The 25,441-nt window shown below is 39.2% G+C and overlaps 1 protein-coding gene across 1 annotated transcript; it reads left to right on the forward strand.

The window, feature by feature from the left end:
* The first annotated feature begins 9 nt into the window (after window positions 1-9).
* On the forward strand, window positions 10-25,440 carry LOC101862512 (protein arginine N-methyltransferase 5). Its single transcript, XM_005101516.3, has 16 exons — window positions 10-246; window positions 5,104-5,222; window positions 5,717-5,802; window positions 6,319-6,450; window positions 7,838-7,947; window positions 8,307-8,520; window positions 9,635-9,796; window positions 11,335-11,412; window positions 12,166-12,224; window positions 16,351-16,476; window positions 17,429-17,604; window positions 18,243-18,355; window positions 19,174-19,267; window positions 19,973-20,089; window positions 20,916-20,980; window positions 23,375-25,440. The coding sequence occupies exons 1-16, from the start codon at window positions 155-157 to the stop codon at window positions 23,528-23,530; spliced, it is 1,899 nt and encodes a 632-aa protein (XP_005101573.1). The 5' UTR covers window positions 10-154; the 3' UTR covers window positions 23,531-25,440.
* Window position 25,441: the final 1 nt, after the last annotated feature.

Consider the following 25,441-nt stretch of genomic DNA (forward strand, 5'->3'; position numbering starts at 1 on the left):
TACTAAAGTAGATCAATCTATTAGACTAGAATCTGCTATAGGCTATAGGCTCACTGTTCACAACCCGTTATCTTTTGTCTGTATTGAAAAGTATAGGCCGAAGGGAGGAAAGCCTTTAGTTATCCATTAACATTTGAATGAAGAAAGGGGAAGCATGCCGAAAGTAAACACAAGAGCGTCTTGTGCCAGAGATTTCCATTGCTGTCCTGACATCGGGATTGCCTTGGAGTCCTCATGCAAAGCAGGGTAAGTTTTTGAAGTCTTTTTTTTTTGGTATGCTGCCTTTGCCTTGCCTTTTACGCCACGGCGTGGCGTATGGTTTTGGCCTTTTATTTTAGCCCAAAGCGTCTGGGAGACACCACCTTTTATGCTGTCTTTGGGGACTTCCCTCCTTCCTCCCTCTGGCTGGCCTTTATTAGGAGGTCAGCAGACTGCAGGCAGACAGTACAGTGACCAGTGACAGTGACAGCCAGGAGGCAACTTCGTGTGGCTTCGTCCAAAGTACATCCAGGCCCAGTCTCACATTGTTCTCCATAAGCGGGCCTTGATGTGCAACCCCATGTGGGCACTCATACAGTGTGTGCGGCGCCGTGCCTGCTGCAGGTCGTCAGGACTTGGGCGCTTTTTCGGTAGTTCCCACCCCGCAATTGTTATTTGCTGGTTTTGGCCCTAAGAGTAGGGGGGTTTCAGGGGGATTGCCCCCCTACCCTAATAAAAATAAGGTGGGGGGTTTCAGGGGGGCATACCCCCCTGATTTACCCTAGTTTGATGATTTGCAGTTGTTAGGTTTGATATACTAGATCTAGATCTAGATCTAGATTTCTATCTTCGAAGTGTATACAGACCCGGTAACCGGGAACAAAGTCACGAAGTATACAGACCCGGTAGGAGAACTCTTTTGTGAGGTCGGAAAGTTGTTTCAGCGCCCAGACCCGGTAGTGTGTGTGAGGAGAGAGAGAGCAGGGGAAAGTGCTAGCAAAATATGACATGCCCCAGGTAACATGAGGGAACGAGAAAAATATAGGTGGGGAGAAAGAAAGACAAACAAAGAAAAAGAGAATGCGAGCGATACAGAGAGAGAGAGTAGAGAGAGAGACTGCTCGATTGAAATTATGACACTGTTCTTTTCTTCAAATTGTGATTCCTCCAAGTCCAAAAAACGGAGGAAAAACGATCGTTCATCGAAAAGACATCCGCAATCTTCATTTAGGTCTAGAGACAGAGATCTAGATCTAGAGATCTAGATCGAGATCTAGAGATCTAGATCTAATCTAGATCTAGGCTAACCTCGAAACTAGATCAATGATTTATGTCTGTCTATCTAGACCTAGGCCATAGATCTAGATCTAGAAGAACCTAGGTCTAGGTCTAACCTGAGCCAAGAGGGCGCTGAAACTTTCCGAATTCACAAAAGAGTTCCCCTACCGGGTCTGTATACTTCGTGACTTAGTTTCCGGTTACCGGGTCTGTATACACTCCCTTCTATCTTAGCTTGCTGCACATCAAACTATAGACCTAGATCTAGATCATGTAGATCTAGGCTCAAATAAGGGGAGGTGGGAACTACCGAAAAAGCACCAGGACTTGTGCCACACGCCAGACGACAGGAATCATTGGACCGGAGCTGGAGCCTTCTTCGGGGACTGCCATTCCAGAGGCCATGATACTAGATCTAGATAACTAGATAGATCTAGATGTAGACGTCACAAGTGGATAGTTAGAGTACCAACTAGTACTGGATCTAGTAGTAGATTTAGATTCTAAGAGTGTCTCAGTCTAGTGACAGAGAACGACGACTAAACTGACTGAACGCCATCTGCAGTCGTTATTGGGACCTCTACGCTGTGCTGCAGGCCCTGGAACAAGTACAGTTACAGTAGCTCCGGGCCGAATGCCAATCAACCCCTGGATTCACCATTGGCCGATATTTATAGTAACAGCCATCTTGTTTGACGTCATTGAGGGATTGAGCCTTGAGGGATTCCCACTTTGTCAGTCATGGTGGCAACCAACCGCACGACGGCAGCGTGCCGACTCGGGTTGTTTTCTTTGCAACTTGCAGAACTGTTCGGTTCCATTGTCTGTGATTGTGCAGCACCCTTCTTCCGCCCAGATTGATTCTGATGCTGTAAATTAATGATTACATAAACTGAGAAGAAGAAGACTAAGAGTAAGCCTATATATATATTATTTGGCGCTTTTTCGGTAGTTCCCACCCCGCAACTGTTGTTATTCGCGGGTTTTGGCTCCAAGAGTAGGGGGGTTTCAAGGGCGCCTGACCTAAAAAAAAATAAGGTGGGGGGTTGCCCCCCTGATTTGATGTTTTGCACTTGTTAGGTTTGGTATCGTAGCTCGCCGCGCATCAAACATATAGATTTAGGTTTAGAGGTAGATCTAGGCTCAAATAAGGGGGGTGGGAACTACCGAAAAAGCACCTTTATTTGAAGCAAGTTCAAGCGAAGTTCAACGATGCAGTGCAAATGATTGACCGTTTCGATCCAGATCGTTTCTTTTCAATTTTGTAAACAAGAAATTAAGCACACTTACAAGAGATTGGACTCAATAGGACGCTGAGCTGCAAATGGAATAGATCAAATTCGAGACTGCAAGGTTTGCAAATGGACTGTGAGGTGAAAAAGCAGTACTTAAGTAGCTTTCTAAAGGGAACCTCTAGGAAAGACTCGAGGGAAGCTTGGAGACTGCCAGTGCAAACCACGCGCTACATTATGGGCCAGCTCTATTTGGAATTGAGTACGATTAAATTTTTTATCTTTTCGGACTCGCGTCCGCGTCCGAATATATATGGGTTTTATCTATTCGGACTCGGGTTGCTTCTTTTTTTTCACCCCTTCCCACCCCTTTTGCTACCTTGGCCATCTTCCATTTTCCCTTGTTTCTTCGAATGACATTTCAAATTGTCAAGCTTTGCTGGGTCCACACACGGGAAGAGAGGATGAAGTCGTGTTCCGCACGCTGAGCGAACGAGGCCTTGTCGACGGCGGCTATTTTGCTGTGCCCGCCTTAGCCCTCCGTAAAATTCCGTTACATTCGGACCACTGCCGCATTATTTTTCACACGAGTATTCTTGTGGTGTTTCCTCATTTACTTTGAGCAACTCTAGCTTTTCCAGTCGGGCCTCTACAGTGCCAATGTTGGATTATTCAGGGTGCAGCGAAAGTAGCCTGCAAACTGTGTTTACAGCACCTTGAACCTAAGTCACTTCGTTAAAAAAAATAATAAAGACTATGGCAATGGTATTTCAGTTATTGGCCTACATGAGGAAACAAACGCCAAGCACTCATGAGTTATGTCCCAACTTCATGCGGTTTATAGTAAGCCACCAAGGGCTTAGGTGATTTTATCGCCCCGCGAGAGGTCAGGGGTGAGTTCTGGCCTCATGCCCACACTTGGGTGGGGGTGAGAATATCGCGTCATGAGCTATTCTCACAGGGGTGAGAATATTGAATATAGGTGGCCCATGAAAAAAAACACTTCCACGTTTTCCTTGTCCTGAGCTTGATGTTATTTCTCTTCGCCAATTTTCCATAAGGCTGCGGCTATTCCCACTCGAGTCTGAATAGCCTCCTGTTGCTATTCGGACTCAAAACTCCATTGCGCATGCGCAATCCCGGGGTGTACTGGATGTGAAGCAGACAGGCAATTGGTCCTTGGCCTTCCTTGGTTTCTGCGGTCTGGCGAAAATTTTCAACACAAATTAACAAGGAAAGTATTATTGACATCAAAATTGAAAAACAGTCGCAAATTCTGAAATACTACACAACAAAGGAAAACAGGGAATCCCCAGTCTGAGTTGAAAACAGTGAGAAAAAATTGAAAATCAAAGTTTCAGAACAACAAAGGATTATAATTGTCAGCAGGTCGTCAAACCCGCTTTATTTGACAAGAAAGACCAAATCATTGATCAATTGGAAGTCAAGTTAGAAAATAAGAAGAGAAAAGTTAAAACCCTTCCAAAGAGAACAAAAGTCATTCATTCAAAGTACAATAATCTAAAGGAAAAGCTTTTCCAGCAACATACTTTACATGATGTTCAAATAAAATCAGGACAAAACAATATATATATATACATTATATTCTGATCAGTGTTACCAAGCAACAATCCTTCTGCATTCTGAAGCAGGGGTGTTAGCTCAAAATGTTAGTAAAGTCATTAAAATTGTCATTTCTTGCGGACAAATAAAGTGCAAACTAAATTTGAAAACAATTTTTAAAATGACCGCAGAAAAGGCAGTTTGAAAAATCATCAGCCAATCAGTATGTCGTGCTGGAATATTTATCATTGAAGTTTGAGCCCGAAACGAATGGCAACGGAAGGCTATTCAGACTCGAGTCCGAATCTACTTATAGCCACTTCGTTTCTATAATATCAGGGTATTCCAGGAGACTCTTCTCCTTAATTGTTATTGCTGATGCAGAAGCTCCTCTCTCCCCGTGGGTGGTTGGTGGGTGCTCTGGTGTGGTTTGCTCCTTCTTTCCTATCAAAATCTATCGTCCTTATCTCCCCTTCTTCTTTTTTATGTTTGTTACTCTCTTATAACACCTCTAATCTTCTGGCGCTTATATGACCTTTGCGAGCGCCGTAAAACCTCTACTAAAACTATTTTAAAAACTAACCTCTCTCCCAAGATTAAAAAATAAATAGGCATATTTGTTCGTGTTTCTGTAACTTTCAGTTTTTACAGGGTCGGGCCGCAAACTGGCACTTTTTGGGAGACCAGATCTACGCACCTTTTACTTACCTCTTATGACACACGGTATCACGGCAGTGTCATTCTTTGCTCCCCAGTAAAACTATGGGGTTCTCCACCTGCAGGGGCGATGTCCCCCTGTATTTCCATGTTGTTTTGCAGTTTATATGTTTGATATTTTCTTAAAAACAATTGATCCGCGGGGGCTTTAGTGGCCATATATATGTCCTACACTGTTCTGCAGCAAATAAAAGGCAGTGAAATGTAGTTGTTTTGGTATCCTTCCAACATTTTTGCATATATATATAGTATACAGTCGAACCTGCCTTAACGGAATCTCTCCGCTTTTATATTATATTTCATTTTGTTTACTCAGTTCTTCCTATGCTTACAGTTATGACTTCGTCTGTTTACCAATGGTCAACCCTCGCTTCAAGAGGGAATTCATCAACGGACCAGCTAAAAACAGAAAATGTGCTCTGACAAGATCGGATATGTGCCTGACAAGTCAAGGTGTGTGTCCTACTCTACTCTGATTTATTCACCTCATTGATACTATTCTTGAAGCAGAGAAAGGCTGATTGTTGACATTATTTATCCCGAAAGTTTTAATAATTTTTATAATCCCAGTATTAGTGAATGAGATGATATTTTAAAGATCTGTCAGATGAGGGTGCGAAGATCTTTGGTTGAATAGATTGTGAGAGTAAAGTCAGGAATAAATATTCCAATTACTAGTTTTATATTTTTTGTCTTTTCATTGGTTCATACCTTCTTCAAGTCCTACACTTTCCGTGCTTAGTATTTTCTTCCAGGCGTCTCTGACAAATTAAATACTCTTGAAGTTATGGTATTGGTATCCTGTAATGTCAAACTCCTAGTGATGTATCGATATGAAGCTTCTGAAGAATTAATTCTTTGACTGATGATTTTATCTATCTCTTTTTGTGTTTTTAATTTTTGCAGTATAAATGGAGTAATGTAATTTTTTTTCACTTTCCTTTCAGATTGGAATACCCTCGTTGTCGGTAAAATTTCCCCTTGGCTGCACATTGACTCTGACTATTATCACACTCGCACAAACTCAGAACTGGTAAAGTGGTTGCTAGCATTTTTACCATTAAGATTTCATTTTTGTTAATGGTTTCCCTGTCTGCCTCTTGCTGGTGAATACTGCATGCAATTAAGTTGAAAGTGATACCATTGCTACATTCTAGAAATGGAGGGTGTATAATAATGGTAGTTGCCACAGTAATTTGAAAGGTGGGACAGGAGGCCAGCATGCTAAACCAAAGAAAAATGTAGAGGTAATTTGCCGAAGGTGCAGTTGTGACACATGGTGGCATATGATCTGAGAATAGATGTTCATGCCAGTTATGCTTCCTCAAGTGGGATCTGCCTCTTTTTTCAGTGCAATAGGTTGATTGGTTACTTGGGAGGAGGGTAATTTGATTGTTTCATATCTGGTCTTAAATTTGGATAGTCATCAAATTCTAGTGTTAGTAAAGTTGGCTTCAAATTTGTCCAGTTTTTGAGTTGTTGGGGTTTTTTTAATAACAAAAATCATTTGTGACTAATTTCTTGTTTCTTACCATCTTGTTTCATCAAGGCTTTTAAGGAGGAGTTGACATGGGCAGCCCATCTGGGTTTGCCGGCCGTCATGATGCCGCTGCGGAGTGGCAAGTGTTTCAACTTGGCCAGGTGTCTCAACGAGTACTTCGTCGCCAACTACTATCAACAGGTAACACACTCATTTATACTGCAGCAGTTGGCAAGTGTCACTAGAAGATCTTATTTCTTTTCATTCCCTCTCTTATTTCAGTCTGTACCTCTTGTTTTTTGTCCTTGCACGTCATGGCTGTTGCTGTTTCAATGTGCTTCTCTTCATGCCACTCTACCAAACCTGAAACTGCCTCGATTGTTTAAGGACTTTTTGTTTTATGTTCACTCAGCATTATTGCACCCTTGGTTTGTTAAAGACCATGAGTGCCCACATTGATGCTCTACCTACAAAGAAAAGAGTCCTGCCTGTATTATGATAAAAGGATAAGACTGCCTGCATGCTAATGTAAATGGTGCAGTGCACTTAACTATTATTAACAAAGCTTACATTTGAATTGAACCAATTTTTTGGGTGTATTTTTCAAAGCCCATCTGTTTCATTCTGGAAAGCTGTTGTGCAATTGCAACGTCTAAAATTTGATGGGGGATTGGATGACATAGTTATCTTTTGCAAATATTTGGGGTGGGGTAATTGAATTTGGGACTTGTAGTGTAGAGTTGATTTTAAAATGTTTTTGTCTGTTTACATTTATTTCTTAGGGGCGGGGGGGCTACACCCCCAAAATCAAAATTCGGCTCAAAATCAAGGAATTTGAGTTGTAGGCATTTTTAGCTTCCTTAGCCTCTCCTACAACTATTTCATGGCATAAGAACCCCCAAAAACCGTATTTTTTCCCATACCGGGCATGTTTGTAACCGCCATTTTCTCATAAAGTCAGTATTTTATTTTTCTTTATCAGCCGTTTTCTCAAAATGCGACTTTTCTCTATACTTTTTTGAATTACTCCACCATTTTTCATCCAATCTTCATGAAATTTTCACAGAATTAAGAGAAGAGGTAATACTAAAAATTTGTTTGTTGAATTTTTGATATATGGAATAGATTTTCGTTGGTGGTGTCTGGAGTGTGGATTTTCACGGAATTTTCGCAAACCTGAATGCTACCTCAGGAAAAAATTCATTAAAAATTTTCTAATTTGATTAGGAAAAAAAAAAACAGAAGAATTTTTAGATCTAATGTTTGTGAGCACGCGTGCAAAAAAAAGCAATCAATTTCCATAAGCGATAAGTGCGGTATTCATTGCGTAAGACATGTCAATAAAATCCAATATTGCGACGTATCCATGGAAACGAACTTTTTTCTCAAATTCGATTGCGGATTTTAAGACTCCTTACTATGCTTGTTATATGTGTGAAATTTGGTAAAATTCGGTCCAGTAATAAGTGAGATAGCCTCCATGTGTAACGCCCCCCTCCCCCCCCTTAATGTCTCTCAATTCCTGCATTTCAAAATCCTTAGATTACCTAGCTTAGTTGTTTTTGGTTTTATTTTGTTTTTCTCCCAGCAATACTGGGTTCAAGTCCCCCTGCTCAGCCCTGCTGCTCAGTGTGATCAAGTCATTGAAGGATTGGATGAGAACATGGGAGAGGACAAGTCTGAAGATACCTGGAGCTGGTTAGTATGGTACTTTACCACATAGTGCTAGAAATGGTGTTTAAACTGGTTTGTCTGTGTATATATGGAAAAGTCTCTCTTTCACTCTGCTCTCTCTCTGCTCTCTCTCTCTCTCTCTCTCTCTCTCTCTCTCTCTCTCTCTCTCTCTCTCTTTCTCACACACTCCCCCCTCCCCTCTTTTTTTCTCTTATCTCTTTCCCTCCTTCCCCAATTTTCTTTTCATTGTAGTTTCCTTTCTGTGTACCTCATTGTACCCTTTCCATGAAGTATGCACCATTATTGTTTTCATTCCCATCACTGCATGGACATGAAAAGTTTTGTTAAACAGAGACTGAAAATGTTTTGCATTGTTTTATAAGGTGGAACACTCTACGCTCACTATGTGACCACAACAAGCGTCTCTGCGTGGCTCTGGAGCTGACCGCTGATTTGCCTGACCGGGAAGTTGTCGAGAGGTGGATGTCGGAACCTGTCAAAGCCATCCTGGTATCTACTTCTCTCTTCCTCACGAATAAGAAAGGATACCCGGTTTTGTCTAAACTTCACCAGTCTGTTATTAAAGATCTCTTTAAGGTGAGAAAATTTTTAGCTCTTAATTTTTGTTGATTTTTTGTTGTTGTTTTTGTTTTTTTGTGTAAGTTTTTGTATCTTTTCCTACTATCTGAATTATTTTGGCATTCACTGAGTTCGCAATCCGTCTGAATTTTTTTTTATGGAACTATGAAATTATCTTTACTTTATTCTGAAAAGTAATCTAGTTTATATAGTATTTCTTTGAGGGGTAAAAATCAATCTCAAATCTCAGGGTATAGTTTTGTTACACAAATAAATAATTTCTTTCAAGTGTTCTGTCGTAAGCTGGAGATCCTGCTATCCTTAAAACTTGGACTGTTTTGATGTGTTTGAAAATTTCTTAGCTCAAGTGTGCTAGTGTTCTCAGAGTTACGGAATCGGGGAGCTCAGTAATAATAGAAAAGAATTATGATACAAGTGTCTTGAGTATTTTCATGAAAGTTTATTGTGAGTTAGGAAAAAAGAGATGGGCTTTAGTGTAAGAGGTGTTAGTTTACTGTTTCAATTTGCTTCTCTTTACAATAATTTTTTTTTTTTAAAGAATTACTATGCAGTATCTTGAGCTTTTTCATGAAAGTTTGTTGCGAGTTAGGAAAAATGAGAGGGGTTTTGGGTGTCCTTCTTCTGTTCTTATCTTCTCTTGTGTTTGCCTGTCTTGGTGTTTGTTTTCACTACACAATGGCTGTAAGTGGGTGGTTGGCGGGTGCTCTGGTGTAGTTTGCTCTTTCTTTCCTACCGAACATCTGTTGTCCTCTCCTTTTTTATTTGTTACTCTCTTATAACTCCTCTATTCTTCGGCACTTGTTTGACCTCATTGTTTTGCTAGTGGCTTGGGTCTTACTAAAACTAAAATTAAAAACTAAAATGACTGTTTTGTTTCGGTGTACTTCTCTTTATTTTTTAAAAAAGTGACAGGGTCAGTTGTTGGTTTGTTGGTTGCTCATCATCACTGCTTTAAACACAAGCATTCTTTTGTAGGTGTTAAAAGGGGGTCTAACCATTAGCAGTGTGAGGGGTTGTGAAAGTTTTATGTAGCAGATAAGAGGCTTTGCTTCCCAAGATACAGTTTGCTTGTTGAAGTAACACTCGCTATGTCACTGTTATTTTGACCCAGCTGGAAGTGCAGGTGATCATCACTGGTCAGGACCGACACCCAGACAAGACAATCCGGGCCTACCAGCAGTACATTGACCACTTGTGGCAGACTCAAGACCCCCTGGACACGGTCAGCCAGTTTGCCAAGGGCTACGAGGATTTCCTACAGTCTCCCCTTCAGGTTAGCGTTTTGTGTTTTTAGAGAAAGTCAAAAGTAATGCTAGTTTAGTCTGAAGTCTGTGGCATAATGGCCTCTTCGTCATTGCATGCAGAAGCAGTCCTGCTTAGTATTCCGGAAAAATTGGGGTTTCCGGTTTTCTTAAGGTTGAAGAACCCTGATCAGATTTGCATCAAATGTGATTTGTTTTTTAATTCTTTTTCCACTAGTTGCATGCAACTTATTCTAAATGACATAAAAATACACAGGTTTTTATGCAATATTTGCCCGACTTGTCATAAAATGACATGAAAATACACATTTTTATTTTGTGTACATTTGCATTACACTTTTATTTGCCATGGCCGGTTCGTAACTTAATCTAAATCAATTGGGGTTCTGGAGACTGATTTTTTTCCCATAGCAGCGATTTTTAGGGAGGTTTCTGAGAAAAACTATTTTTGGTCATGGAGTGGTTGGCATGGCTGCATAAGATATTCCATGAGTGAGTTGGATTCCTATATGGAAGTTGTTTTATCAGGTATACTAATCTTTCATTAACCCTCATCCTGCGGGAGCCGGGTTTATGTAGCCCGATAAGCCTATTTCGGCACCTCGCCTGCGTTCTGGTCCCGAGTCAGTGTAGCTCCTGGCTCAGCGCACGCGCAGCGCGCATCCTCTTACGTGTCATTCGGGTCCCGAGTCGGATCCCCATTCACGCAGGTCAAGTGTGTGTGCGTCAGTCTGCTTGAGTTTGTGTGCGTTTGTGGCCTTCTTCTAGAACCACCTGCGTTGGTTCGTAAACGAGGCATACGTCTCATTCAAAACATGCCAAGTTGATAGCTCTAGATGTTCGTCCAATGAAATTATAGAAGAAATTGACCCACTTAGACATGAGGAGCTCGAAAGGATAGTCAGGAAACAAGACTTCCTTTTTTTCTGTACAAAATATTTCAAATGAGCTTGATTTTGTATGAAATGATACTACCTGATAAAAAATGAGCTTGTTTGATAGTTTTGAATACCCTTGTGCAGGTACAAAGAACAATTTGAGTGTGAAACATTCGGAAATTGACATAAATTATCCCTTTTCGAACCTCAGGTCAGTCATAACAACAAGAGCGTCCAGAAAGGTTATTCAAATGGGCGTAACTACTCGTAATGTCTTATCAGCTTGTGAGAGGGGGTTATTCATGTGTTTGTAACACTTTATAAATAGAAAGCTGTGAAGGATAGAGCGTTATTTTCATCATCAGTTAACACACTCCCGCGGTATTCATGGCGAAAACACACGTTTCCCGGCGCGCGCGCGCTGTACACTAACAGTACACACTGAGTGACCCCAGCGGCCTGCCCGGCACGTCCGACGTAATCGGTTGCTGATAAGATACGCATCTGGGCACAGACGCAGGATAAGAGTTAAAGGTACATTGGCTTTCCACATTTGCCTTTGGAGTCAATTCTGATTTCAAGCTGCAAGTGAATGTTGTTAGGTACAATTTTCTGTAGATAAGCTTTTTTCCATGTTATTATAATACATATATATATGTACTTTTTCACAGCCTCTGATGGACAACTTAGAGTCTCAAACATATGAGATCTTTGAGAAAGATCCGATCAAATACTCTCAGTACCAGAAGGTAAGTGTACACAGATTTTTTACTTCTCATTTTCTTTGGGTAACTTGAAATGAAATCTGGAAGAAGTTTTCATAAGTGGTCATGTTTTATTGTTATAAATGAGACGTTAACTTTTCTGTTACTGTCTACTCATAGTTAGGATATACTCTTTTAAGTGGTTTAGCCTAAGGAGTTGGGGGGGGTTTTCACTGCTATAGTTATAATTCAGTAATAACAGCAGTGATAGTGAGAAAGAACTCAAGCCTAACCCATAATGGTATTCACCTGAAGATATATTGTTTAGAAGGTGTTAGTCTATAGTCAATGAAGTTTTGCTTAAATAGCTTACATATCATCACTGTCTCAAGAACAATTAAATTAACCTGTTTTTTCTTAACTTGTTAAACAGTCAAATAAGAATTGGACAAGGTTTTTGTCTAAAATAGCCTGCAGATGTTTTAACTTGTGGATTGGTGGAGGACAAGTTGTCTTCGAGGACAGTTGTGTAGCATAATGAAGCAGGTTTATATCAGTAGTGACTAGATTTTTTTTAAATACCAGCACTATTATTATCATTAGGTTTTTGATTGCAGCTGAAAATTAGCTCCAAGTGAATTTTCAGCTTCATAGTTATAATTTTGTTAAGGCAGCTAGCTGACTTAATATCTTTAAGACTAAGGCACCAACAAGAAAGTCTTAGGAAGAAAGTTTATGCTGTTTAAGATTTAAAATTATTTTCCGTTTTGGTTTTTTTCCCCTTATTTTCTCTTTCAGGCTGTGTACCATGCATTGCTGGACAGAGTGCCACTAGAAGACAGAGAAACAACAGAAATGTAAGTCAATTTGAGTCCTGCTCCTGTATGGTTGTAGCCAATCGGGCTTTCCCGCGCGGCGAAAATTTGGTCCCCGTTTGCAGGTGAAATTGCGGACCCGGCCGAAGCGTAGGTGACTGACTTTGTCAACCTCGGTCTGCTGTATTTCCGAACCAATCCGAATGAAACTCGGCAACCAATCAGAAAATAGGGCAAACTAATGATATGTGGAAGTTGAAGTTCGTACACATAAATTAACCTATACTTTTGGTGGCGGGAACACTTTCGTATCGGGTACACCGAAAACTATAAGGAGTTTGAATTTCGACGCCGAGATGGTAATAGATCTATCTATTCTCTATATTGTGCTCAAATTTGAACGTTCTGTGTCAAGTAGTTGTTTAGACCCGATCATAAATGCATGACTACCCCCCTATCCAAAGCGGCTTTGCACGGAGACCGGCCATTTTCCCCTCACTCTCACGGCAAATGTATGTGACCTACGAATCCCCGCATGACTATTCCGGGCCCGTTCATTGGTCACTTGAAATAGGGCAATGGCGGGCGCGCGCATCCGGTTGTTTTTCTCTCTGTTCCCCGTAACATCGCAATGGGGGTATTCCGAGACGAGCTTATTTCCTCTTGGGGTGTTCGCGTCTCAATGGGGGAAAAGAATTTTTAATTGTAAGGCATGTTAGATTGAATTAACATATCTTTTACAGTTGGCATGGTCTAAAGTCATCATAAAAAGCTTTGCAATTATTTAGTCACGCTGCAAAATATATTCTTAAATTCTTAAAGATCCCATGTTGTGATACGATGCTAGAAATAAAATGGACTCATCCCGACACCCCTTTTTCGCAAAATCATAATATGTACACCAAAATTTTAATTATAACAAAATAACTACGAAATGGGTAGTAAATCTGACTGCAGAAATGATTTCTACACCCAAAAACACATCGGATAGCCAAATTTCTCTCTAACACTCCGATTAATTACCGAGATATCGTCGGTTTTCTTACAGAATCTGCTACTGCATGGTCCACTTTTTAGGAGTATTTTCCTATATGTGGGTCATCCTTATTTTGCCGACCTTTACAACCCCATAACTTTTTTATTTATGAACCGATTCTTAAAATTCAAGAAGCATAATTCTTAGAATTGAAAATTCTTTCTTAGATCCCAAATAAAAAGGGCTAAAGTGAAAAATTAAATTTTCATTGGCATTGCTAATGGTTGCCTCTGTGTCCAGTGTCTAGTATTCTTGTAGGCCTGTAGATAATGTGATTTAGATGGATTAATCTATCCGTGGTTGGCGGGTGCTCTGGTACGGTTTGCTTTTTTTTCCCTCTCAAGCACCTCTCCTCCCCCTGTTTTATGTTTGGAACTCTATTGTAAGACCTCTTATCTTCGGCACTTAAATTACTTTATTGTGATGCTAGTGCCATAAAACTTTTACTGAAACTAATGGATTCAACCTCATTGGTGTCTGACATAATAATGTTAAGGTTCTTTTTTGTTGGATTCCTTCATGGGGAAGTTGTTTAAGGTGGGACAACTAACTTTTTTTATGTGCTGCTGATGAAATGTACCCTTCAATCACATCTGTTTCCAACAAGTGGTCAGATTGTGGTCTCAAGCCTCGCAAAATGTTGTAATCTTGTTTATCAAATTACTCACTAACCATTATGTACAATGGGTTTTTTTTAACTGCTGTGAGTAAATATTCTTAACAACATATGTGTCACGGCGCAATGGAATCGGGCGCTCATCTATTTTTGGACATATTAAGCTTGGTCGTTTGTCCTACTTTTGATGAACAAATAACCCATCTATCTATATCTTGAATAGAAGTCGAGATTTTCGTGTTTGAAGGAGGTGGGGGTCACTTTGTTTCAGAGGTAAAATTAATGAGAAAATGGACCCAAAGTTTGGTGACATCCATAGCTTGAGAGCTTAAATGACTAAAAGTTTACATTTTTTGTGCCTTTAATCGTTTTCTTTTAATCCTAAGAGAAATTTGTTTTTAAATAGACATAAAAGCCAAAAAACAAAAATTCAATAAAAATTGCTAAACCGCTCGAAAAATGTGTTTTTCCTCAATTTCATTATTTTGACGAGTGCCTGATTTCCCCCACAATGCCTCACATATTCGTGGTAACAACCGAAGGAATTTTGGTGTTTGAATTAGGAAAGTTTTGGCAAATGCATGATTGGAAGAAACTTCCAGAGAAATCCCTGTTCCATTAAAAAGAAAAACGTGGGTGGTTGGCAGGTGCTCTGGTGTGGTTTGCTTCTTCTTTCCTATTAAACATCTATCGTCCTTATCTCCCTTCCTTCTTTTTTATGTTTGTTACTCTCTTGTCTCACCTCTAATCTTCTGGCGCTCATATGACCTTATGCAGCTGCGAGCGCCGTAAAACCTCTACTACCCCCCGGGCAGTGCCACTGACTGTAGTGTCTTTAGGCCATTCCCAAAGGGGGAACATTTCTTGTTCATGCACAGTAGAATTGTAAATGGGCTGATTCATTATGTCACGCTCATAACTGTGCCTGATCTACAACAGGGAACTGCTGCTTTTTCTTTCCTAATCCTTACTATTGTCATTTTCCTCTACTTCCTTTGTATGTTGTCACTCTCTTGTGACCTGCTATTTCCGGGATGCCTTGATGGTCGAAGCAGACCTTGTGCTGTTGAAGCTAGAGAGGTGAGCAGAGTAAGTCTGATTCCCTGTAAAGATTTCTCTGTTGACACCCACCCCTTGGCGCTCATATGACCTTGTGCAGTTGCGAGTGCCGTAAAACCCTCTACTATAGTAATAAAAAATAAACCTTCTACCATAAAAAAAAAAAAATCCCTCTACTAAAACAATAAAAAGAAAAGCAACAATTGTTCAAAACCTCTCACGGACACAATCGTTGTTCTACAGACAAGTGCATCTCAAATTAATAGCTCCACCAAACAATTTACAAACAAACATGCACCATTTTAATGAGATTGAAAGGATAAATTTTGAGAAATAATGATAATTGTAACACGACCCCCTGAATAATGAATAATACATCAAAAACAAAGATCGGGGAAGAGAGAAACCTGTTGTGGACAGGTATGGGCACCAACGAACAAACACAGCTTTGGTGACAAGTGGCCCTGTAAGAATTTAACTTTTTGAGAAAATTTTATTTTAAAAGCTTTTATGGCTACTTGGGATTTTCTTAAAGCAATCACAGCTACTGAATATATGGTGAAGCAATAATTTCACAAAAATTGAAAACCCTGAACCCATTTAGATCTATTTAAAGCCCTTTTCTACTCATTTTGCAGGTTCGATACCTAGATCAATGTGTTCAGGGTATATTTTTGTATCTAGAGGTTAAGAAATTAAAAAATAAGTGTGTTAGCTACAGTTAACACGATCTCAACCTCTCGAGAGCACATTGAAAGGCTTTGTCTGTCATAAATGGGAGTATCAGCGTCTGCCCCAGTGTAGATTAGCCCTGACAGGCAAGGTCAAAGCAGCAAACCTTCTGAAAGATTCAAATAAAAGATGTGTTGACATGGGTGTAAGTCTTGTACAATGTTGCATTCTCAATTAACACTTTTGATGCTTAAACAGAGAGCACTGGCTCCTGTAAATATTATTGAATGCCTTCATTTCTTAATCTGACTCTTTTCAAGCATCTGTCAGTTGGGTCCTATGCTGAGATTTACAAGATCTAATGGTGTTGGTTGCTTAACAGCGAAACATGAGCCAGTGTAATTCTACCAAAGTGTTTAGCTCTTTGAAATAAATGCAGTGCTCTGAGAAATTGTTAACTTTAAGAGGGTAAAAAAACAGTTAAATGTGTTGGGATCTTTGAGAGTTCTCCCAGAAAGTAAGTATGGCTTTGTCTTTCACATAAGTTTGACAGTCTGCAACAATGATTTCCAAATCTTTGATTCCCGAGAGGGGAGGTCATTTTATGCAGTACCTCCATCTTTCTACTACCGGATACTGTATCTCAGTCTACAGAGATTGACCCTTTCAGGTAGGGTCAAAGCAGCATGCCTTTTCAGTGGTTTTAGTTGTGTTGATAGGGCATAAATTCATTTTACAATCTCCCAGATGGAGTCCCCACTATTTGTTACTGTCTTTTTCCACAGAGTGATCATGGTTGTGGGAGCTGGCAGGGGACCTCTGGTGCGTGCCTCTATAGCAGCTGCCATTGAGGCTGGGTGTAAATTAAAGAAAGTTTACGCCGTTGAAAAAAATCCAAATGCAGTTATTACGTAAGTTTTGTGTGTGTTGTTTTCAAACATATGCGACATTTCTTTGCACAGAAGCTTACTAATCTAAAGCAAAGCAAGATGGAGACGGATAATTTTGTAATGTTATTGCTTTATTCTTTCTCTCGCATGTGGTAACCAAACACAATGGAGTCAGCTCAATCTGAAATCTGTAGGACCATCAGGTTTTCTTCAATGTTGCTGGGGTTTTCATTTAGAGAAGTTACTGAAATAGAAGAAAAACAATATTGGGGTTTTTATTTCTTTGGTTACTGTCATTTTCAATTAAGTGTGTTTGGTATAAGCAGATTCCACTGTATTCTAAGCCCAAGATTTTGGAGATATTATATTGCGAAAGATATAGTTGCCAAAATTGTATTGTAATCTGTGTTCTCATCTGACTTGAATGTTTATCGTATACCTAAGTTTTTATCTTACACTTAAGTTTTTATGTGTTTATGTTATGCTGTTTTATCTTTTTTGGTTCAATGCCCTGGAGTTGTGTTATTGTTTAAAGAAATATGTGTTCGTTTTTGTGTCTTCTTGTCATTCTTGAACTAAAATTGCAAACACATTCTCTGTGAATCAGCAGGGTTTCTGTAAGTGTAGTATGTTCCTGTTACAGATCTAGAGGAAGACGTAATGGTTTTATTCTTTTGTCTACATGGTCTGCTCCTTTAATTTCTTGTCTGTGATATCATTTTTTTGGAACCAATTAGATTGGAGCTGTAATGTGGCTGCTACTGTACTTCTACTTTCTGACTGCTTGAGAACAAATGACAGGAGGGCACCACTGTTATGTTCTTCTGTTCTTTCCCTCTGTTGTTTCTGTGTCGTCTTGTTTCTTCGGTGCAATGAATGACATTTTATTATCATGTTGGGTGCTTCTGTTTTCTCAAATTAAAGTTTGACATGAATCATCTGAATGATGTTTCTCTTTTCTCCATCTAAACAGGTTAGAGAACATGAAGGAGGAGGAGTGGGGCAGCCGGGTGGAGGTTGTGTCTTGTGACATGCGAGACTGGGTGGCCCCGGAGAAAGCTGACATCCTGGTCAGCGAGTTGCTGGGCTCTTTTGGGGACAACGAGTTGTCTCCTGAGTGCTTGGACGGCGCTCAAAAATATCTCAAAGGTAAAGCTGTCGTTTTGCATTTGATAGTCAAAATTGTAGTCCCAGCCCTCAAAGGTAAAGCATACAAGGAGCCTGTACTCATACTTTTGTGTGTGTGTTGGCTGGAATTTGTGGCTTACTCGTGTGGATGGTTGGAGAGGGCCACTGGTAGATCCTACTTCTTTTTTTTCCCCACAGTTGTGTCTGTTTGGATGAACTTTGTGAAATGCATTTATTTTTACTTGAAGAGGCAAGCTAAGAATTTGACATGTAAAATCAATTACAGTTGTCTTGGATTTATTTTACTCATTTTTGGTTTGATTAAAATATGGCCAAACTGTCTTTTATTTTAATGAGATGGTTGCTTTTTTTTTTTTTGGGGGGGGGGGGGGGGTTTAGCTTAACGTAATTCACAATGGCTAGTCACAAGTGGTTGATGGGCGCTATGGTGTTCTCTACATTTTCTGCTTCTTTTCCAGATTTTTATTTTCCGTATTTGTTCCTTTCAAAATGGCTTTGTGTAATTTTTAACACTTCTGTTTTACCTGTGTTTTATACCTTATTATTTCTTCCTCTCGTTTTTTTTCCCTCTCATTGAAGTCTTATGTTCTGGTCAGTCAAAGTATTTTCCTTTATTATGTCTGCTCTGCTTCCTGCAGATGATGGGATCAGTATACCAGAGAAGTACACGTCTTTCCTGGCTCCTTTGCAGTCCTCAAAACTTTACAATGAAGTGCGGAGCTCTAAAGCAGAGAGAGGAAAACCTCCAGAGGTAAACTTTATATGAACTGAACTTAACTTTAGGCCTATTAATTTCTGGAAAGTAATATTACTTTGCTAAAGTCCTTTCATAATTTTTAAAATGTTTAATAAGCAATACAAATCAGAACCCGGTCATTTTGGCACTTTTGTAAGGGCCCACCAGTAACCATAGATATAGTGCAATCGCTTTGAAATTTGGCACGGATCTTTAGACATACCAATTTTGAAGTATGTAGCTGCAATAGTTTTGCTTTGGGGTGTTGTATAAATTTGGCATTTTGGGGGGCTTATAATTTGTTTTCATGGCCGAATAAGCGAGAGCAAGCCTGCTTTGATATTCAAATATGCTTGTGGGTGTCTAGATCTATGTATTGTATTTCTTGTATAATAAAGACTGTTCAATACTTTCATGAATAAAAAAAAATGTTTGTGTATATCCCTGATGCGATTCTTCAGGATTTTAAAAAATAATGATTAACACATCTGCATATATATAGATGGATATAGATTGTATGTATGGACACCCCAGGGAAATTTTTAAGTCAGCTTAGTAATCACTTTGGTGATTTGTCGTTGATCCTGGTTTTTAGATTTTATAGAGTGGCGGGTCTGATGCTGGTATAGGATGCGGATGGCCTAGTTGGAATGCCCTTAGGGACATTTCTAAACTGTCTCGTTTGATGAATTTTCAAGGTTTTCCACCTACTTGGCTTGGTCCTAGTCAGAAATAAATTATCAGTTTAGAGGTCCTGCCTCTAAAGTAACAACAGTGTTGAGATTGAAAGGGGCATGCCATGACCTCTCATTGTTATGTTGTTTATTTTCCAGGCTCCTTTTGAGATGCCCTATGTGGTACGTTTACACAACTGCTCTGTCCTAGACACACCGAAACCTGTGTTCACTTTCACGCACCCAAACAGAGGTAAGAGGCACTGTCTGTATTTCTTATATGTTTAATTTTACACATTTTCTTAGGGATCTTAACTTGCGGATGTGGGCTTCACTGGGAGTTCCTACCTCTTTACATTCCATGTTATTTCTGTCTTTCTATTTTCTCTTTCCCTGTGCTAAATTACCATGGATGTGTTTTCCTTTACTCAAAACAAAACAATCACTCAAAGGTCAAAGGGTCTTAATTAACTTGATTTCCCTTCCACTTTTCCACTTGATATGAATATAATGATTACAGACAAAAAAGGATTGTCATTGTGCTTTTTGTGATTAGTCGTATTTCTTATTTATTAATTCACCTTTTATATTTCATCTTGAGTGGAAGTCAGCTGAACGCTGAATTCAAACTTTTCATAACCTGAATCTCCTTTAGATTTGATTATTTCAACTGTATTTTCCGTGAAGGCATTATTGGTGTGATCGTTCAGGTATTTGTTCAACTTTTTTGGAAATTGCGTCTTGTCTCTGCGTATTATCATTTATGTTAATTATGTTAATGTGTCTGTGTATGCAATATTATCTTCTTGGTATTTTTAGTTTGCATTGGGTACTTAACAAACATCAGTATTCTTTTTTTTTTTAATCTTTGTTTTCCTTGCATGTTTGTTCATTATAGTCTCATTATGACTGTTCACATGTTGAACTGGTACTACAACTTTTACTCTCTTGTTGACAGAGGAAGCAATTGACAACTGTCGATACGCATCTTTGGACTTCACTGTGCAGCAAGATGCGCTGGTACATGGATTTGCAGGATACTTCGACACTAATCTTTACAAAGATGTCATGTTAAGTAAGTAAATTTTTATAAATATTTAAATTCTGACGAACATTGAGTTGAGAAGAGGGGGGGGGGGGAGGTCATTTGTCCTCGTAAGATATGAGCTTGTCATAATATGCTTTATCACCAAGTAAGTTGCATTTATTCTCTGTTTTTGCCCCTGGCTTCTCTTTTCCCCCTCCACAAAATGTCTATTATCGTCTCAGTGTGCGTCTCTCTGACTTGGTTGAATAAAGAAGTCACGATGACTCCAGTATCTGATTGGCAGGTCTACCCCTCAAACAAAACCATAGAATTATGTTATTTCTGTCTTGTCTGGGATGCTGGTCCTCACTCCATTGGGGTTGGCCCTTGCAAAGTTGATGCAGCCCACCTCATAATTGATGTAAATTATGTCAATTGGGATTGTAAATCGTTTTATAATCAATCGGATATTGAGTGATCAGTATTTGTTGCTGTGTTAAAAGTATGTCAAATGTTCTAATTCATGTGCTGAATTCGTAAAGTGTTTTTAGTTCTTGGCAGCTTCCATTTTGTGTGTTGTTGGCGGGTGCTCTGATGTGCTTTGGTTCTTCTCTCCTATCAAACATTTGTTGTCCTTATCTCGCCTCCTTCTTCTCTTTGTATGTTACTCTTTAGAAGCACCTCCAATCTTCGGCATTTGCATGACTTAATTGTGTTGCAAGTGCCGTCAACTTTTATACTCAATCTAATAATCTTGCCCTTGTGTCTTCACATTCTTACCGTCTCTTTTCGTTTTATTAGGCCAAAGGCAACTAATTTGTTTCTGTTGCATGGAACTTGTACGAAAATAAAAGTTTTTATTTATTTCATGCAGGTATTGTTCCTGAGACACATTCGCCGGGCATGTTTAGCTGGTTCCCTATACTGTTCCCAATCCGGGTAAGAGTTCCTTTGCTGATTTCCATTGAGTTGTCAGTGTCAGTGTAATCGGTCGCTTTTAAGGACTAGCGGGCTAACTCAGATTTCGGGGGTTTCCAGAAATCTTGACCTACACCAAAGATGGGCATTGCCCTACCTATAGGAGAAGTTTAGTTTCATTGGTGTGTATATTTGTTTGGTTACAGAGAAAACTCTCCTTGCCTTTTAAAGAAACTGAATAGGGATTCAAAAACTTTACCTTCAATTTTCTCTTAAATGCGACCAATTAAACTCTTCACTGCTAGGATCGCCACCCTCTTGAGGTATTTGGTAATATTATAGAGCAGGTCCAGCAGTGAAAAGGTTTAACAAGTAACACAATAGAGAGATGAGGATGAATTATGTAGAGAAAGGCAGTTCATGATGTGTTTATGTACGGTCAGAAAGTTATTGATATCTCTCTGTTTTTAACACATTACACCCTAAGGGTCTGGACGGGAAGTCCATTGTTAGATCCTAAGCAAGGGGAAGGAACCCAACTCCCCTGAATACTAGCCTTTAAAAAACACATTTTAAAAATACTAAACAAATTCCAAAAATCCTGAAAAAATAAAAGTTAAAACGAAAAATGAATGTAGTTTCAGAAAAATATAACTTTTATGTATGCGCAAACTGTTGGAAATGTTCTAACTTTAGTTCAATCGGGGTGTCCGACCCGTCACTCTCACTCTCGACCTCGCGGTCGGGCCCTAGATCTAAATTCTAGATTTTCTGCGTCAGATCGAAATCGCCCCACACTCTTGCTACAACGTTTACATCAAAATCTGAGTCATCTGATTTTTCATATGCTTGTTTGTGCTGAAATCCATCGTTATTTCCTTTTTCGAACTCAATTGTGTCGCTTTTCAACAAGTCGAGACTCTTTCGAAGTGTCGGTAACGCGATCGCACTTCGTTCAGCTCTAATATTAAAAGTTCTGGCCCGAAAAATTTCGTTTCAGTATCAAACGAAAGAAAAAACTTTTTGCAATAACTATGTAAATGAAAATCTCGGCCCCAGACGAGACGAGACTTCGTTTCTAAAGACGCTAGGTCGACGCGGGCGGTTCCGGGCGAGTCAGGGTGGAGCGCGTAAGGGAATTCCCGGGCGAGTTAGGGTGTAATATGTTAAATCCTGGCTTTCTTGACTGACGCTGTTGATAATTGATTCCTCATACCGCAACTGTGAAGGGCTCATCTTAATTCTTACTTCTAATCAACAAACAGCTGAGAGAGAAAAGATACCATATTTAGAAATTGGTTTAAACGAAAGGGCTGTCAATGTATGCCTTTTTCTCTGGGATATAAACTTTTCCAAAAAATAGTATTGTCTTTTCTGTACACCTGTTTTGTTGGGAGGGGGGGGGGTTATGTACTTGTCTTTTTTCCTTGTTTTGCCCATTTAATTTTTTGTGAACACTTTGGCTTTGCTATTTGTTTTCATGTATTCCCACAGTGTTCTTTAAAAATTGTCCTTTCAAGTCACACGCCAAAAAAAGTCAATGGTTTACAGTATATTCATATATACATATATTTGCTTTGGTGCTATTATAAAACTAGCACTAACTGGTGGGTTACATATATGTTCTCTATGATTCTGTTTTATATTGACTGCTGTTTTGATCCTATCTCAAAATGACCATTCTTGTGTTAATAAACACCTTTTGACTTCTCATCTCTGTGGTATAATTGTCATGCTTGTTGCTGTTGCACACCAAAAAAGCTAGGAGGAGTTGTTTTATCAAGTTTCTCCCCCTTTCTGGGAGGACATTGTGTATCCCATTCTACTCAAGTTGGCCTTAATAGGTAGGGTTGAAGTATTCAGCCATCTAAAAATTAAAATGTGAGGCAGCGTGGGGGAATCAGGCTCTCGTCAAAATAATCAAAGTGAAGAAACTTGCATTTTTCCGCAGGTTTGTGAATTTTTATAAAATTTTTGTTTTTGGGCTCAACACCTTTTATTACCATTAAAGAACTCATTTCTGAGTGGAATTTTCTTTAAAAAGTTGATTAAAGGCACAAAAAATGTAAATTTTCAGTTACCAGGGACTCTTAAGCTAAGGAAATAACTAATCTTCGGTGGCCATTTTCTCACTAATTTTACCTCTGAAAACGACTGAACCCAACCTCCTTCTTTCGCAAATATCTTGACTTGTATTCAAGATAAATGGATATTTTTTCCCTCAAAATAAGACAAGTGAACAAGCTTTAAGATGATACAAATTACTCTACGTGTCCAAAAATTGACAAGAGCCTGATTCCACCACGCTGCCTCACAAATGGAGTATATAGTGTGAATGGGGTCTTTAAAATGTTTACTATTTGCCCGTTGTATTCATCCACCCTTCTCATTTTTAGACCATCATTGCATTTGCAGGTTCCTATCACAATGACTAAAGGATCAACAATATCCATTGATATCTGGAGAAGGTGTACGTCCAAGAACGTCTGGTACGAGTGGGCATTCCGTTGTGGTGGACAGGTCTCCCCTATCCACAACCCCAAGGGAAGGTCATACACGATTGGTCTCTGACCCTGCTCAGTGTCAAGACCTCAAGTCCATGTTGAGACATTCATGAAAAAGAGTAGCAGCAATTGTTGTTTGAACAGGGCAATGCAGTAGCAAGGAGTTACGGTATTGGAATTGGTGTTGTAAATGTATTTCAGAATAGGAGGAAATATTTACTCAATGACACAGGAAAAGTGTATTATTGATACTGTGTGAGCAACTGACTATGAATGGCTATTGTTTTGTAACAGAATGATTTTAGTTGTCTTTCATGGTTGGTAAAATCATGACGTTTTGTCTAATGCAAGCCATAATTGCATTTTTACACTGGAGACCTAATATTTTAGATTTGCCGTGTATGTATTCCTAGTAAAGTATTTATATGTATATGCCCTCTGATTGGAACATGTCTTTTGAGATTGTAGAGCACGCTGTAAGCTAATAACATCTAAGTGACCAGCCACCATGTGGCTGACAGATTGGACAGGATCATGGCTGCCAACTATGCTTTCTCAGAAAAAGCGTACTCATCACTGAGATTGGAATAATTATTGTTCTAACGTTTATATGTTTTTCAAACAAACAGAGAATGTGTTAACGTGACCACGTATTAATTACAAAAAGTTATCTATGTTTGTATTTTCATCACTGGTCCAGCACACAGTGTTTGATTTGGTGGTGTTGAGGCTGGAGATAGAGTAGCTTGAATTTTGTTGTTGGCTTTCCATGACAATTCAGTAAAGTTACCTCTTCTCTAGAATTAAGATAAATTGACTATTCCAGCCTCATATTGTTTGGTGGCTAATGTCCCACTTTTAGATGTGGATGCCATTTTTCTTGTCTGCAGCTCGGGAAGTGGTAGTAAATTTTTTAGCTTGAGGATAGTAGCACAAGTTGAGTGTCTGTCGTCTGGGAAATGGTACCCGTCATTCCTTCTCTCTTCTCTTGCTTTACTTTCCAGTTGTGTGTGAACATGATGGAGGTCTGTGTAGTAATGGTTAGGCTTTTCTCTGTTGCACCTAAGGAAGTTATTTGTTTTCAGCTCAGGGAAATTATTTAGTCTCGTGTCTGCATCTGTCAGCTTGGATGTTGTATCCCACTCGAGTCAAAGAAGCCCACCTTCATCATAGCTGACGTATCAATCTAAAAAAAACTGAGTGATGTGGTGTATTTCTTTCTGTGCCCCTGCATCTGCACTGCTCATACAATGGAAAAATGTGTTTCTATCATGAAGCTTAAATGTGTAGCTACAGTTAGTTACCTTCTCACCCAACTGCAAAGCTCCATGTGTTGAAAGGAAAAAACCAAGCATGAACATTGGGCCGAGAATGGTGTTTGAAAGGAATACGAAGTACATGTATTGAATCCGGGTCAATATGACGTTTTCTAAGATTTTATATAAAATGAAAATACTTCCATTTTTCTATCTCAATTTGGTACATGTATCATTATTTCTTTATTCAAATTATGTATAAATGGAGGTAAATAAATTAGATTGAACAATTTGAGCTGACGTTACAGTTTGGAACATCTTTTTTTCCAATTTGCAGCGAGCAAAACATTTAAATAATGTTAATGTTCTAGGTTTTCACTTCAGTAATCAGTCATGTTGTGAATGTGTTCCATTAACTTTTGCCTTATTCTTGCTACATGTAGTTGAAATCTGGAGAAATCTTTCCTGTTCAGACACTCTGCAGGTGATCTTGTGCAGTGCAGAGATTTTGGGCACAGAGTTATTGGACTTGACAGTTTAGAATTGTAGGATTCTTTAGGCTTTAGGATTTTACTCCGCAGGAGGATCAACAGGAAAATGGCATTTGTTCAATACCTGCAATGTTTTCAACTATACTTTGAAACTGACAACTACTGCATTATCATTTTGATCTGGTTTTGTACAGTTTTGTATTAAAATTAAAAGTTAATACGTATACAAAG

Source organism: Aplysia californica, unplaced genomic scaffold, assembly GCF_000002075.1.
Source record: "Aplysia californica isolate F4 #8 unplaced genomic scaffold, AplCal3.0 scaffold00286, whole genome shotgun sequence".
Lineage (NCBI taxonomy): Eukaryota > Metazoa > Mollusca > Gastropoda > Aplysiida > Aplysiidae > Aplysia > Aplysia californica.

Coding starts and splice junctions, on each gene's coding strand:
- LOC101862512 (XM_005101516.3), top strand. CDS start 155: ATGCCGAAAGTAAACACAAGAGCGTCTTGTGCCAGAGATTTCCATTGC. Junction 5,223..5,716: donor TATGTGCCTGACAAGTCAAG/GTGTGTGTCCTA, acceptor CTTTCCTTTCAG/ATTGGAATACCCTCGTTGTC. Junction 6,451..7,837: donor TCGCCAACTACTATCAACAG/GTAACACACTCA, acceptor TTTTTCTCCCAG/CAATACTGGGTTCAAGTCCC.